The following is a 17,002-nucleotide window of genomic DNA, read 5'->3' on the forward strand; positions in this document are numbered from 1 at the left end:
AAGTACATTAGTGGCTGAATGTAATTCTAATGCAGAATGGACTACAATATATCACTGTATAGTGTTAAAGTCCAAATATTATGCAGCCCTCATAATGAGTCAGAGATATCACAGCTTTTGTCATCCAACCAGCTCAGTAATGTAAAACGGGGGAAACAGATAAATCAATTATAAATAGCAATGGAACTTTAACAGGCAATTTTTTGCAACTGATCATAAACTTAAATACAAAAAATAAATATAGGCCTACATGTATAAATAAAAGTAAAAATGGCAATATATAACAAGGAATTAATGTACAGTACAGTAATTAGCAACATATACCGGGAGAGACTGGCAATTTAGCTTTACAGCTAAAAATGGAACTATACTTGGGCATTTTTCTGCAAATTTTGATAGGGGTTAATAGGGGAAAAAAAAAATCTTATAGCTTGAACACTAAAAATGGATGACTTCCAAGAAGAATACAATTTTATGTGGCAAGTTTTTTTTTGGAATTCATGGTGGGCCTATCCTCTTCAATGAGCTGGCATTCTTTTACAGTTTATTCTTGCTAACTTAAGAAAGCTGACTCAGCTTAGGATAATCTGCCATCGTGAAGAGGTTATTAAAGGCTATAACCAACCCCTCCAGTCTGAAAAGTCCCTCCTTAAGTGGCTATTTATAACTGTGTCATACTAAAAATGGAAGTGTCAAGACAAGAATGAAGCTATATTCAACAAATTTTCTGCATTTTATGGTGGGTTTAAAATAAACAATATTCTGTTGATAATGAGAGCTTATTGTCTAAAGCTAAACAGGCAAGATGCCAGACAGTTTACACTGGACTTGAAGGTAAAACATACTGCAATGGAAAAAAGAAAAAAAACTGCCTGAAATTTTTGGTGAATCAAGAAGTGTGTCTCTCAGAGCAAAGCATGTTAATACAATAATAAACTTCATTCCTGTGCTGAGAAGTGCATGCAGCTCTGACCACTCACGACTGAAACCATTTAGGATGAAGGTGGGTCATCGTCTCCAAATCCTGGTGAGGATGGACGCAGAGAAGACTGCCTCCATTTCCTCAAGGGGCACACCACGAGTCTCAGGCAGCAGGAAGAAGAACACCACACATCCCACCCCAGCAAGACCCATGAACAGGTAGAATGCTCCTGTACATACATATATGAACACAGACATAGAAAAAATGGATATTATTATATATACTGTATATATAGTGTTGTAAAAATCCACAATAAAAATACAGTAAACATCTTACCTTACACTACAGTATACTACTATGCCTCACTATTGCTGTTCTGATCCCATGTTTATCTGGACATGAGGTGGGGGCGCTCACCGTCCACTCACTTGATGTAGTGCTGCTCTCGGGTGTTTGCCTTTTCCTCTCCTCCGTCCTTATTTCCTTCCATCCTCTTCTGTCTTTCTTTCCTTCATTCTTTCCTAGTCCTTCTGCCTACGGGCGACTTTACACTCCCTCTTCTGTCTTTCTTTCCTTCATTCTTTCCTCTTCCCTCTGCCTGTGGGTGACTCTACATTGAGTGAGAAGCCAAATGGTTTCCTGTATACCAGGAAACCATTTACTACGCTGGGTGGTAACCATATAACCAAATTTTGGCGCCTGGTGGTTTAGTAGGTAATTACAGAGCTCCAATCGGATTGAGCCGGTGAAGGTTTATATCCAAGGGATGGTTGGGGTTTATTGCTCACGTAATGCCACTCAGGGATGAGTGAGGCTGGTCACTCTCGTCTTAAATGTCAGGACCAACTTGCCCAGCCCTGGGCTCCTACACTCCTCATGAGGCAATGTAGGATTGGATGATGAATGATGAATGAATGAATGAATGAACTGGGTGAATGGGAGGCAGAAATTATCCTATTCCTACAGTCCACCAACCCACTATCAGAGGATAGGGAGGGAGTTGAAGGACATTTATAAAGTTAGGCAGCACAGCTGCTTGATTATATAAGTGACACCACATGAACTTGCTCTTCTCTGAAACTCCCATAGGCATACAATTAAAGCATTAAACCATGCTGTTGCTAGAACTCCAAAATATCTATCAAACCTGAGGACTGAAAATTAATATACAGTATATTAAAAATATAATTAGCAGTATATAACATGTACAATCCATATGATACTGTATACAGTAAAAAAAAAATATGGAAAGTTAACTACGGAATTAACAGATCTTTAAGTCACATAAGTCCATCCATCCATCATCCAATCCTATGTCGCTCCATGAAGAGCGAAGGAACCCAAGGCTAGGCAAGTTGGTCCTGACATTAAAGATGAGAGTGACCAGCCTCACTCATCCGTGAGTGGCATTACATGAGCAATAAACCCCAACCATCCATCCATCATCTAATCCTACGTTGCCCCATGAGGAGCATAGGAGCCCGGGGCTAGGCGAGTTGGTCCTGGCATTTAAGATGAGAGTGACCAGCCTCACTCATCCCTGAGTGGCATTACGTGAGCAATAAACCCCAACCATCCCTTGGATATAAACCTTCACCGGCTCAATCCTATTGGATCACGGTTATTACCCACTAAACCACCAAGCGCCAAAATTTGGTTATATGGTTACCACCCAGCATAGGAAATGGTTTCCTGGTGTACAGGAAACCATTTGGCTTGTCACTCAGTGTAGAGTCACCCATAGGCAGAAGGAAGAGGAAAGAATGAAGGAAAGAAAGACTCAAGAGGGAATGCAAAGTCACCCGCAAGCAGAAGAAAGAGGAAAGAATGAAGGAAAGAAAGACAGAAGAGGATGGATGGAAAGAAGGATGGAGGAGAGGAAAGGGCAGACACCCGAGAGCAGCACTACATCAAGTGAGTGGATGGTGAGCGCCCCCACCTACCACAAAACCCCAAATACCCCTTGGATATAAACCTACACAGGCTCAATCCAACTGAGCACCTTAATTACCCACTAAACCCCCAGGCACCATAATTTGGTTATATGGTTACCACCCAGTGTATTAAATGGTTTCCTGGTGTACAGGAAACTATTTGGCTTGTCACTCAGTGAAGAGTTACCCATAGGCAGAAGGAAGAGGAGGGAATGAAGAAATGAAGACAGAAGTGGGAATGTAAAGTCACTTGTAAGCAGAAGAAAGAGGAAAGAGTGAAGGAAAGAAAGACAGAAGAGAAGGGATGGAAGAAGGAAAGGGCAGACACCCAAAGCTGCACTACATCGGGTAAGAGGAAAAGAGAAATATTGATATCAACAAAATAAAACATACAGGGTACCTTCAACTGGACTCACCATGTTTGAGGAGGACTTCAGTGAGTGTGAGGAAGGTGAGGGTGACGAGGAGATTGGCCGCCCAGTTAACGGCAGTGGTTATGGAGGTACAGGTGGCTCTGGCCCAACCTGGATATATTTCACTATTGATAGTCCAAGGCATTGGGCCCATACCTGATGTGGAAAAGGCAAACTTAACCCTTGAGTCCATACAGTAAGTCATCATTATGTCACCTTTTCTTTATTAGTAACATCAGAGGTGTCTGTATTGCAATCAAGTCCATTTCTTTGTGTGTGTATATTTGTTTACAATATATTTCATGTATGCCTGATCCAATACGAGTCAAATTTGGCATATGTGGAAATGGTCTGTATAACCAGGCTGTGAAGATGCCCTGTTATAACTGTGCCATTGTGAGAAGGCATTCCTCTTCACCATCACTGTACATTTACATTTTCCTGAAATATTACTGACCAACCTGGAGAGAAGAAGAGAAGGTAGAGGGCAAGGCCAACGATGCTGAGCCAAGCGTATTTGTATGGACACCAGTCGTAAGCAAAGGTTACAGTACCAGCGTCAAGGAGGGACGAGTTCTCACAAAACCCAGACAGGCTCGACTATACACAACACATGAAAGGAAGAAAAGTTGGTAGCGAGTTTACATCTTTTCTCCATTTAAAGTTGCTTGTGATTCATCATAAGTTGCTTTGAAGTCAGACTTCAGTGTCTTATGTGCTTCCAATCCCCCAGTTATGAACCACAAGCATTTTTCACTTACAGTTGTGTCATTTCAAGTAGCAATTTACCAACACACATTCCTGATGTTAAGTGTGGACTGACTGTACACTCGTGGTACATTAATTGATAAAAACTTCTCCTGTCTCCTCTTAAGGATCTAAACCAATAATACATACCTCATCAAACTCATTGTGGTTGGATGGAAGACATGAGGAATTGTAGGGATTTTCAATATCGCCCATGAAGCAGAATCCACAATCCAATCGACTGGTGCACACCCCACAACTGACACACACCAAATGCAAATGTCAGGGATAAAAAATGAAAAAAATTATAAAACTAGAAAATGATACAGGGTAAACCTTTGGAACTCGTAACTGGGTTGTCTTCTATAATGCCAACTTGCTAATCTTACCTAGCTAGTTTACAATATCAAATGTATGGAAAAGTTGTGGCATTCTGAAACACTTCACTATCCTATAACAAGGACTTACTGTACTATATAGAACAAGGAAAAACTCACTCATCTGCATTGCACAGCTTAGTAGGTTCAGGGTTGGTGACTGTGGGGCTGTGAATATAGGCCATCTGGAAAGTGAACGCCAGCATGAAGAGCGACGCTGTGGTGCCAGCAAGTGAGCCCAGAGTAAGCGGCCGACGCCCCACACGCTCTACCAACCAGAGGCCAATTATAGTTCCTAGAAAATTCATGGAAGCAGTGGCTGCTGCTAACCAGATGGCTAGTGAGTCGTCAGTCACTCCCGCCATTGAGATAATTGAGGCACTGTAATACCTGCAGGTTGGTGAGATACAGCCAGTGTTATTCTTTATAGTATAAAGTATATGTATATGTATTCATTCCCATTAAAAAAAAAAAAGCCTGTAACTCACTCCAAAATGTACTAAGCAGAACTGAAGTAATGATATCCTAAATGATCCATAAAGACCATGATGTCCCAAGACAATTAAAATATTACAGTATCATCTTTTACATAATAATCATATGGACTCGGAAACATCACAAGCATGCCTACCACCATGGAGTGGAATCACTGGGATTTTGCAACAGCATCGGAAACATCACAAGCATGCCTACCACCATGGAGTGGAATCACTGGGATTTTGCAACAGCCATCACCTATGATGTCAGACTGTCCTACTTGATGTGTGCACTCATTCTTTTTGGAGCAATTGTACAAGAACAATAAAACACATATACTCTATTGACATACTGAGTCTAATTTGTTTTTATACAGGGCAGGACGTCACTTAGGTATTTTATTCTGGTTACTGTCCATGAATTCATTCAGATGAATGAGGGCTTTGCTCACTAATGGGTTACATTACTTGGAAAGAAACACCTCTTCTGTTCATCCCCTTCTCCGTTGTGTGAATCACATATCAGTCCAAGCCACCTTATTACCCTCTGAAATTTCCTCTGTTCAATTAAATATTTATCAAGAAAGATGCCAGGAATGATGTGGCACAAGCTGGCTTTAACAAAATTAACCTCTTCTCTTCACTTTGATGACATATATTCTTATCTTTATACTACTGTACCAGATTATTTTATTCAGCTCTGGAGTAACTTATCAACCTATGAGATTTGCTGTAGCATTCATTTAACCCCTTTCACTGCCTGGGTTGACTACTATGCTGAATAAAATCACAAACAGGTGGCATGAATGAAATTTTTAAATATGTCATCTGCGTGAAAAGTTAAGTAAGACGCAAAAGCAGCAGCAGTGGAAGCTGTAACACCAAGCTCAACTGAATATAAACCCAGTAGCTTGCATGATTAAGAGGCCCTTCTACTGTTCACCATCCTCCTTTCAGGGGACAGGGAAGCAGTTGCAGGACACTTGTATACCCCACCAGTGGAACCATCATGTTATGGTGTCTCAACATGAAGGCATTCCTCCCCAATACTGGGGTAAGGTAAGACCTACATGACTGTGTTGATGCCTGAGATTTGTTGGAAGAGCTGCAGGAGACACCCCAGCAGGAGGGCACGGCGAACCGGTCGTGATCTTAGGATGCTCATAAGGCCAACCTGCACCAAGGAACATTATGATATGGTATGTCCTCATCATAATGAATATAGACATTCTTTTTTGCTATTAACCCCGTCAATAACATATTTTAAAATTCTATTACTGCTATCTATCTGTCTATCTACAGCCAAACACCATAATCCCATAAGGGGTGGCAATTTGGCTCTGAGTTAGTTGTTTTACAGGAAGGGGCACTAGCCCTCTGCCAACCCACTCGTTAATACGTAGGGAACCCATGTGGGTGGAAACTGTTAGGCCTCACTCAATGTAAAGCCACCTGAAAAGGAAAGAAGAGTAATAAAAAGTGACAAGAAAGATGGGAGAAATAGGAAAAGAGAAGGGCAGGCACATAAAAAGAATGATAAAGGTGAAGGAAGAAGTAAGCAGCACTACAATGAGTGAGTGGATGATGGTTGCCACCACCTACCACAACAGCTATCTGTAGATTATTTTACTCAGCTTATGAGTGATATTTCACACTGAAGCAGTCAGATATAGCCTTTATTAAGCTGAGGCCCGTCAAAAACTAAATATTGTACCATCTGATATGAGCAAGAATTTGAAAAAAATAAAAATGTCATCTGATCACCGTAAATAAGTGAAAATTTCCTATTAAAGTTCCATATCTACCTATATGGTTCATTTCCCAGTTTCCTCCAAGTTGAATGTACCAGAATATGTCCCTGAATTGCAACAAGGACTACATTACTGTCTCCAACACCTTCAACATTCATGTAAGTTAGGCTGACGTAGATATAACATAGATACTGCATCATCATTCATCATTACATACATCAATATACCTATACATGTCTTCAAAATTTCCCATCTGACAAACTCTACAATTCTGATGGGACAACACAAGACTGGATAATGGATGGATGGATGGATGGACACACAAACACAGAGATGGATGGATGAAGAGAAGGACTGCAACATACCGAAGTATTCTTATTATCCTCAGAGACAGCAGTCTTCATCACCTCCAGTTCAGCTTCCACGTCACTACCCTCAGCTCGAATCTTTTTTAACACAGCATAAGCCTCAGGAATCCTGCACAAAATACCATCATCATCATTAACATCTTCATCCTCATCATCATCATCGTCATTAATAACATCCTAATTCATCATCATCATCATCATCATCATCACTATGACCATTTTTCCTACTTAAAGATGGGGTGACTATGATCCAGAAACAAGAAAAAGAGAAAAAACATAAATGAGTTAAACAAAATCATTACAAATATTGTCTGTCATAATGTAACAACCATCAGGAACACTACAATACCTGCCCTGAGCCACCAACCAGCGAGGACTCTCAGGCATGAAGGAGAAGCCAGCCATCTGTACAATTGATGGAATACCTGCGAACCCCAACATGTATCTGTGGTAGGAAGATGAGAATAGGAACACAAAATACATACTGCAGATTTTAACCTTTGCATTAAGATGATATTCATGCTTATTATTCCTGCTATTACTACATGCTGTAAATATATTCAGTTTTGGGGAAGGCTTCTCAAAATGAAGGGGTTAACAAAAACTGAACTAGTCACATAACAAATTATCCACCCATCTATCCATCCCCCAATCCTTTACTACATCACTGGGGCCTAGGGCTATGCCATGTAGTCCTGGCATTTAAGGTATGGGTGACCAGTCACTAACAAGGAGCAGCATTATGTAAGCAATAAACCCCAATTATTTGATGGATGTAAACACTTATAAGCCACATCGGGTTGAAATGCCTTTGCCCACTAAGACTTGAGTCATACAACTACCATCCTATGTACTAAATGGCTTTTTAGGTTATATGATAGCTTATGGTTTATCATTCAGTGTTGAGTCACCTGAAGACAGCCCTTCAGCAAGTAAGTGCCTGGTGGGTTCCCCACCTACCACTTAATAAAACTGATATCCGTAGTAAAACTAATTCAAGCCATAAAACTGAAAACATAACAAACTAAGAGGAAGAACCAACCTCCACCCCTGCGGCACAGTTGAGAATAAACCACACACAATGGCTGAGATGGTCTGCCCTCCAGTAATGAAGAGAGTGTTGGTGACAGTGAGGCGGCCTCGCAGGTATGCTGGTGCTGCCTCACTCAGGTACACAGGCACTGACATTGATGCAAAACCTGCCAATGATATCACCACGCAGCCATAATCAACCAACCATTTATCATCATCATCAGCATCATCATCAGCATCTGTCTATCCAGGATCCATCCATCTATTCATACATCCATCTATCAACACATCATCTACCTATCCATCCCTCCATACACCATCACTCATGTACACAGGGATGGACTTCAATGCAAACTTGTCAGTGATATCACCATCCATCATCAGCAGCAGCCATCATCCACCATCCATCCAACCATTCATCATCATCCATCAATCATCACATCCACCTATACTCCATTTCCCCAGGTCTGGCACCATATCATTGATGTCGTCAACACCTGTAACATTGATAAAGGTCCTCAGTACTGGATATACCTTTTTGTATTGCCTATTTGTTCTCAGGGTAATATAATTATAGAGGTTCACCTAGTGCAAAGGATTTACATCAACACTTCAGACATTGATGAGATTGCTGATGGTGCCAAACTTGGTGAAACTGAGTATAGCACACCATTCATCAGTCATCCCTCTATCACCATTCATCAATCATCCAATCCTGTGGTGCCCGATCCAAATTAAGGAGCCTGCAACCAGATTCATAACAGACATGCATAATTTCTTATTTAAGTACTCTACTGCCTGCACAATCCTTGCATGAACTGGGGATCGCCTAAATTGAGTCCATAGTAAATGAGAAAAAAATTGCTTATTAACTCTCTCAGGCACATACGATGTACTTTCAGCTAAATAAAACTATATGATGTTAGCTGGAATGGGATATATGAACTGTTCCAATCATAAAAGGGTTACAGTTCCATTACAATACAGCCTATGCTGATAACTGGAAATAACCCTTCCCTACGTTGGTTGGCCAAGTACAAATGGAGGAGGAGTGTCTGTACAAAGTGATGCATGGGAAAGCCTGTGCTGTATTGATTACATCTGTGTACATCAGAGTCTGTGCAGTATATGCTTTTGGTAGAACACATCTCTGACAAATACAATATAGTAATTACTCTGTCAGTACTCACCGATACCAATACCAACAATGGTGCGACCAACAAGAAGTGTGATCTTCTCCGGTGCAGCACCCATCACCACTGCTCCCACTGTGAACACTAGGCTGGCACACAGGATCACACCACGTCGACCAAACCTGTCTGAACACATGAATAATAACTATCAATAGTGGTAGGTGGGGGCAATCACCATCCACTCTATATGTAGTGCTGCTCTTGGGTGACTACCCTTCCCTCTCTTCCTTCCTTCCTCTCCTGTCTTTTTTTTCCTTCGAACTTCCCTCTCCCTTTGGCCTATGGGTGACTTTACCCTAAATGACAAGCCAAACGGTTTCCTGCACACCAGGAAACCATTTACTATGCTGAGTGGTAACCATATACACTGTAACCAAATTATGGCGCCTGATGGTTTAGTGAGTAATTAAGGCGCTCCAATCGGACTGAGCCAGTGCTGGTTTATATCCAAGGAGTGGTTGGGGTTTATTGCTCACATGATGCCACTCAGGGATGAGTGAGGCTGGTCACTCTCATCTTAAAAGTCAGGACCAACTTGCCTAGCCCCAGACTTCTACACTCCTCATAGGGCAACACAGGATTAGATGATGATCATGATGATCATGATGATAAGTATTATCATCATAATGTAGTGTTGCCTACTTGTCTCCTTCACCTTTATCACTCTTTTTTTCTGTGTCTGCCCTTCTCTCTTCCAGTTTCTCCCATCTTTTCTGTCGCTTTTTATTACTCTTCTTTCCTCTACTGGTGGCTTTACATTGCATGACAAGTCTAATGGTTTCCTGTAAGCCAGGAAACCATTTTTCAGCACTGGGTGGCAATAATATAACCAAACCATACAAGTTCCCTATGTGTCAACATGTGGGTTGGTGGAGGGTTAGTGCCCCTCCTTGTAAAACCACTGACTCAAAGACAAATGGCCACTCCTTACGGGATTATGGCATCTGGCTATACTGTAGATAGATAGATCATCACAATACAGTACTACATCACATTACATTATGCTAGGTTTACAGTCCACTGACCATGCTAGCATACAGGCCTTTTCAACCAACAGCAGCTTTCCATGTGCCACAATCTTCAGCCATTTCCCCACTCAATCCCCTATCCCCAGACCTCCACGCAGAACCTCCTTTTTTCCCTCCTCATTAATAATCATCACATCATCATATATAATCCGATCTAATGAAAGGAGGTACAGTAGGCTCTCTCTCTCTCTCTCTCTCTCACACACACACACACACAGTCACCAAAGGAAGAAGCCCATGGGCCATAACTAACCTGAGGCAGGCCCAGCAATGAGAGCTGCTAACCATGCGGCTGCGATGGTGGCTGACACTATCACCTCGTGCCACACCGTATTCAGTTCAAACTGTTCCCTGGTCACACACGCGCACACAAAATGAAGGATGGTACATTAGTGATATATGTCTGGTCACACATCCTCAAGGAAAGGGTCTCTGGTCACACATCCTCAAGGAAAGGGGCTACATACATAATCTTTTATAATAAAAAAGCAAGAATGTACTAGGCTTACAGTACAGTACCAGAATACTGGGTACCGTATATTAACTCTTTGGCTGCACAGGACTTGTAACATAATCAATTGGTAAGGGGTTACATACGTGATATTTTATGATAAAAAAAAGCAAGACTGTACTGGGCTTACAGTACAGTACCAGAATACAGGGTAACGTATGTTAACTCTTTGGCTGCATAGGACTTGTAACATATAATCAATTGGTAGCATTAAGAACAATATAAAATTGATGTCCTGTTGCCGAGGGTATTAAACCAATTTGGCATTTAACATCAGCACACACAAAGGAAGTGTAATACAATAACGAGCAACAGGGATGGGCTGGTCAGGTACAGTATCTAAATGAGTGGTGTGAACTGATCGGAGGCCCGCCTGATGGCAGACGGGGTGACATGCAGGCAATTTGTTTGTGGCCACCCCTTCCGGAATTAAGGTACAGTACTTGGGTACAGACGGACAGACAGACAGAAAACAAGGATAAGAATGTGGCTCACCTTACGAGAATCATGGCACCCGAGACAACACCAGTGTCATATCCGAAAAGGAACCCACCGATGGCACTGAACCCCGTCATCAGATACACAGCCAGAGGCAGCTTACCACCACCAACACCCTCGCCACCCATCACGCCTTCTGCAACATCAAGCAGAGCACATTGTACATATCCAAGGCAATGGAACATATTCTCGTTGGTTTACTAGGCTTTCTAGCACCTCTTCCTTTATTATTTTTTCTTTAAATTCCGGTAACACTTTAACATTTTTTATTAACATAAACTGCATAAATAACGTGCAAGAAAATGCTAATGAAGCAGACACATACAATAGATAAACTGCGAAGAAAAAGGAGATAGTGATCCTCCTCAACCGATGAGAGCAGGGTCAATCTGGTAACAGAAGTAGGAATAATATATAATAAGCTAGTAATTATCACAACATTATACCTAGTCGTCATTATGATCATCATCTTGAACCCTTCTTCCCACCTAAAGACGGGGTGAGGTAGAATCCATAATCTAAGAATGAAAATGTACAATTATCCTCCTCCTTCTCCTCCTCATCATCTGGTTTCCTTTTCACACCTAAACACGGAAAGAGGTAGGATCCTTAAACAGGTGAAAAAAAAAAAAAAAAAACAGAAGGGGTAGAATTACCAATGCCGGTACATAAGAAATGAGCCGGTACATAAGAAAATTAAAATACCCAAAAGTTTACCGTATTATTGCACACTCATCTTAGAGGTTACGGAGTTTACCCAAAGTCCTGTAGGTGTGGCTATTCTTTCAAATTTCATGTCATACGAGATCGGCTGAAAAATCTCTTAAAGTATTAACTATGGAGGTAAAATGTGTGGTGGTGATGACGGAAGCGGTAAACTGTGTGTGTGTGTGTGTGTGTGTGTGTATGTGAGAGAGAGAGAGGGGGGGGGAACCTGTAATTGACGCGGTAAAGTGTGTGTTCTTACCTAATTGTTCTTACCTAATTGTATCTTTACAGGAATGAGTCAAGCTCGTATTGTCCCGTGTCTTAGACCATATTTATCGTACATATCCTTAAATTTGTGAATTGTTTTGGCACACACTATTTCATTTGGTAGTGCATTCCATTGATCAATTGCTCTGTTTGGGAAACTGAATTTCCTTACGTCTTTATCACCTCTCTTCTTATGCAGTTTTTTGCAGTGTCCTCTTGCTGATGCTTCTCCATATGTTAAGTAATCATTTATGTCTATTTTCTCCTTTCCTGATATGCACTTATATAGCATTATCATGTCACCTCTTTTCCTTCTCTCCTGTAGTGTTGGTAGATTCAGTTTATTTAGTCTTTCTTCGTAGCTTAGGTCCCTTAAGCTTGGTATCCATCTTGTAGCGGCCCTTTGAACTTTTTCAATCTTGTCCATATGCTTTTTGAGATGAGGACTCCAGACTATTGATGCATATTCCAGGGTTGGTCTAATGAATGATGTTATTATCCTTCTTAGCATGTCTTCATTTATGTATGTGAATGCTATTCTCATATTTGCAAGCAGTGTATACATGTTCCGTACCTTCTCGCTGATGTGGTCAGCCGGAGATAGTCTGTTATTGATAATCACACCTAGGTCTTTCTCTCTTTCTGATGTGTATAGGGTTTTATTTCCTAACTTATAATCCCAATCAGGTCTTTTTCCACTTTTACCAAACTTGATTACATGACACTTGTCCACATTGAATTCCATTTGCCATGTACTACTCCATTCATGAAGTTTATTTAATTCTTCTTGTAGCTCCCTACAAGAGTCTGTGCTAGTAATTCTCCTTTGTATTTTTGCATCATCTGCAAACATATTCAGATAGCTCTCATTTCCAGTGTAACTGTTTATATCATTTATGTACACTAGAAACATGATTGGTGCCAGCACCGAACCCTGTGGTACTCCACTAGTCACTTCTTTCCATGATGAGTAGTTTCCTCTTAGTACTGTCCTCATTTCTCTTTTTATGAGAAAGTCTTGCATCCAACAAAACAGTTTGCCCTCCTTGATGGTACAGCTTCCATAAAAGTCTTTGGTGTGGTACTGTGTCAAAAGCTTTCTTGAAATCTAAATAGATACTGTCCACCCATCCTTCCCTTTCCTGTATTGTGTTTGTTACTCTGTCATAGTAGCTCAACAGATTAGTAACACATGATTTTCCTTTTCTGAAACCAAACTGTCTTTCTGTTATCATACTGTGTTCTTCTAGATGATTTACCCAAGCTTTTCTTATAAGTTTTTCTAATACCTTGCTTACAACACTGGTGTGTGTGTGTGTGTGTGTGTGTGTGTGTGTGTGTGTGTGTGTGTGTATTATGTCCTGCTAACAACTTCTCAAACACACTTAACTGCCAGCAGAATCACTAAACACAACTTTACTCACACCACCTTACCTACGCTCCCTCCATTATATCGTGCCTTAAAATGAGTGGAGTGCCAGTTGTGTGATGGGATGATATGACATTACATGTGAATTATGGAAATATTAAGCTTGGTAACATCTGTGGACGAGTGTGCGTCTGTAGATAGGATGACTCACCACTTGCCAGCTGGATAGTCACACCTGACTCGATACCGTATATCCTGATTATCAACCATGATCAGCATCTGTTTAACTATGTGACAGACAGACAGACAGACTGACGGATGGACAGAATGATGGATAAATACTGTAGATATACTGACAGATAGATACAGATATACACCTACCCATTAATCTATAGCCATAATTATCACTCATCTATACACCCATCTACCTAGCTACCTACTTGCTTACCTACCTATCTATACAGATAGGATCACTATCTATCTACCGGTATCTATTTACTTATGTGTCTATCTGTAGCTAGAAGCCCTCATTCCGGAGGGGGTGGCCATAACCAAATCGCCTCCTTATCATCCTGTCCTGCACCTTCAGACTGACCTTCCTCCAACTTAAACCTACATCTCCAAATTATTGTACGGTGCTTTTGATCACTTTAGCTCAGTGACAAAATATTCATAAATAATCGTTGTTACCTATCAATCGCTTTTAATATGCTTAGGAGAGACCCATATCACTGAAGGTCTTGATTACAGCTGTATTTAACCTCTTTAGTTAGCAAAATCTCTCCGAACCTGAATGAAATAGTCTGAAGATGAAAATATTGAACAAAACCAGCAACTGCCATGACGATTAATGGATGAAACAAAGCACAGGATAATTTACGTGTTTGTAAGGTTTGACGTTTGACCCCATAAATCCCTATAAAATACTTGGGCTAACTACCAAAACGAAAAGGTATTTGAAGTTATAGTCCAAGGAACAATTGTGTCAGGTATGAAACGAATTGGTGAAGAACTAAAGGAATAACACAAAGCTGAATATGCGTTAGGAAGAATGAAAACCGAAACGGGGGAAATACAGTAGCCCTCCATCCTCTGATGTGGAGACCTAAATAGCCTATACCGTAGGTGATGGCAGTGAACAAGGTAAATTACAAGGCGGGCAACCAGTGAGAACCAGTTCTCTCGGCCATTCCTACTGGGGGTTCACATGAGACTGCAAAGCGTTGACGATGATGATGATATTGACTCTCTCAGGCTCCTATGACTCACTGTCAGTGGAGTAAACTCTTGTGGCGTTAGCTGGAATAGGATACTAGTACCATCCCGACCATGCAAGATTTAATGGTGACAGTATTAACATTCTCTGGCTCCTATGACTCTCTCATTTCATTACAATCATCTAGTGTAAGAGCACATGAGTTATATAAGAGGGTTTAACTATCCTTAAAAAGGTAATGGCATTTACTCTCAAAGCAATAATATATACAATTAATTACCCAGTTAGCATACAAAACTGCTTAATCAATCTCAAGACCATGCTATCTATAAAAGTATACACCTGGTATACTGTATATATATATATATATATATATATATATATATATATATATATATATATATATATATATATATATATATATATATACAGTATATATATATATATATATATATATATATATATATATATATATATATGTCGTATATACAAACTAGGATATGATATACATAGACAGGCTGATAGATACTGATAGATAACTTGGACAGATAATAGTGATAAGTAAATACCGGTAATAAAAATAACTTTACTATCATTTAGTAAACTAATTTAGGCTACTGAGTAATAATAGGCTACGGTACTAGACGACCAATATTACTCCATTATATCACTCCTCCAACAATCAAAATACATACTAACCTACCATCGCTGACTGTACTGTAGATGGTATTAGCGGAATGAACTGTACGTGGTTCTTTATTCCCCACCAAAACGTTAATCGATATTTTTCAACCTCTTGGCTGCTGTGGTTTCTATGAGATTAATAAACTATCCTGACGTGAGGTGAAATACAGCACCAATGTAGTGCACGCCCAAAGGTCAGCGGAGGACTGTCTGGCCATATGGGCACTGCACACAAGGAAGCTTAAATTGGGTGCTCGCTCCACCTGTCAATGGGTCATTTTTTCATAAACGTTTTATTTAGATTTCCGAATAGAGTTAGAGCTTGCCATTATGAACCCTCTTTAATCCCCTTTACTATGAGGTAGATTTAACTTTGATAGGGGGACGGGGTTGATATGAACGGCATTAATAATCTTCATTAGGAGATTTTCGACCACACGAGGTTAATTTGGTCTTCTGTAACCCTTTAGTAGAGGTGGATTTTAAAAAAGGAGGGGTTACATCTAACTTCCATCTTCGGTAGAACTTCAAACAAGAGGGTTTTGATACAACCTTCATTAACCCATTCATTATGATGTTGACTGCTGAACATGAGTGGTTTCATATTGCCTTTATTAACTCCCTTCATTAAGAGACAGACTTTCGTACACGATGAGTTGGATTCTTCATTAACATATAATGGATATCATTCCAAAGGTGAATAAACTGGTCCGAAGTTAACAAAATACAAAAAGAAGTGGATTCAAGAGGTTAAACTTTAAACTGCAGTGGAATGCATGCACCTAAATTCTGGTGGTTAATAACAACGCCTCCACATAAACCAGAACACAGCAACGATATACGAAGGTCACGCCCCATCTTCAAGTGCTTCAGAAGTTAAAAGCAGATGCACAAATTTACACTCAATATTAATTCGCTGCCCTAAAACTGACTGCAGAAAGACAAGGGCAAGGAAAGCGAATGGGATCTCCCTACATGCTTGCTGTTTTTCCTACTAGAACCAATCCTATATCAAGAGGGTAACTGTTCTTTGTTCTCGAAAATTATGCACTTACCAGAGAGCAACAGAGGTGTGTGGGCCTCCATCGTGCTGTGTTGGACTTAGTAGAGCATACAAAAGTACAAGGTGAGTAATTTCCCACACTCAGAGGTTGAGTTGTAGTCACATGATCTTCAACTGATGCTCAACACTGAATTTATTTGCCTGGCTACAACTACGATTCATGGTGGGACCTTAAAGACTATTGCTCTTCAAAGATAAGATACGGCTCCAACAGACTAAGCAGGCAAGGAGAGATGACGGCAAGATTTTAAAACACATGCAAATCGCGATTGCACCCACCCTCGCCCTTCGAGCCAACACTGACTTTGTTTTGTTCTCATCTTGCCTCGGTGCCTGTCATGTGAGGGAGGTTATCCCTAATCATTTTTATACGCATGTAGCACGTTTATTTCCCATTTATTTCATTTATACAATTATGTCGACGAGATGGGATAGGCAAGGCAAT

At 40.5% G+C, this 17,002-nt stretch overlaps 1 protein-coding gene across 1 annotated transcript; it reads right to left on the reverse strand.

Moving 5' to 3' along the window:
* Positions 1-783: 783 nt before the first annotated feature.
* Positions 784-11,378, reverse strand: LOC145413358 (proton myo-inositol cotransporter-like). The gene is made up of 12 exons (XM_080283036.1): positions 11,248-11,378; positions 10,495-10,592; positions 9,211-9,339; positions 8,031-8,187; positions 7,338-7,433; positions 6,986-7,097; positions 5,940-6,043; positions 4,514-4,783; positions 4,167-4,275; positions 3,731-3,869; positions 3,273-3,425; positions 784-1,151 (listed from the first exon to the last, which is right to left on the reverse strand). The coding sequence occupies exons 1-12, from the start codon at positions 11,376-11,378 to the stop codon at positions 1,009-1,011; spliced, it is 1,641 nt and encodes a 546-aa protein (XP_080139162.1). The 3' UTR covers positions 784-1,008.
* Positions 11,379-17,002: the final 5,624 nt, after the last annotated feature.

Source organism: Coenobita brevimanus, chromosome 96, assembly GCF_032717465.1.
Source record: "Coenobita brevimanus isolate Jiangsu-jjx chromosome 96, ASM3271746v2, whole genome shotgun sequence".
In the NCBI taxonomy this organism is placed as follows: Eukaryota; Metazoa; Arthropoda; class Malacostraca; order Decapoda; family Coenobitidae; genus Coenobita; species Coenobita brevimanus.

Bases quoted from the DNA above. Each gene is read 5' to 3' on its own strand.
- LOC145413358 (XM_080283036.1), bottom strand. From the start codon at position 11,378: ATGGGTGGCGAGGGTGTTGGTGGTGGTAAGCTGCCTCTGGCTGTGTAT. The intron at 9,340-10,494 runs GTTAGTTATGGC...TCATGTGTTCAG, and splicing joins CATTGCTGGGCCTGCCTCAG to ACAGGTTTGGTCGACGTGGT. The intron at 8,188-9,210 runs GTGAGTACTGAC...TATCATTGGCAG, and splicing joins CATTGTTGGTATTGGTATCG to GTTTTGCATCAATGTCAGTG.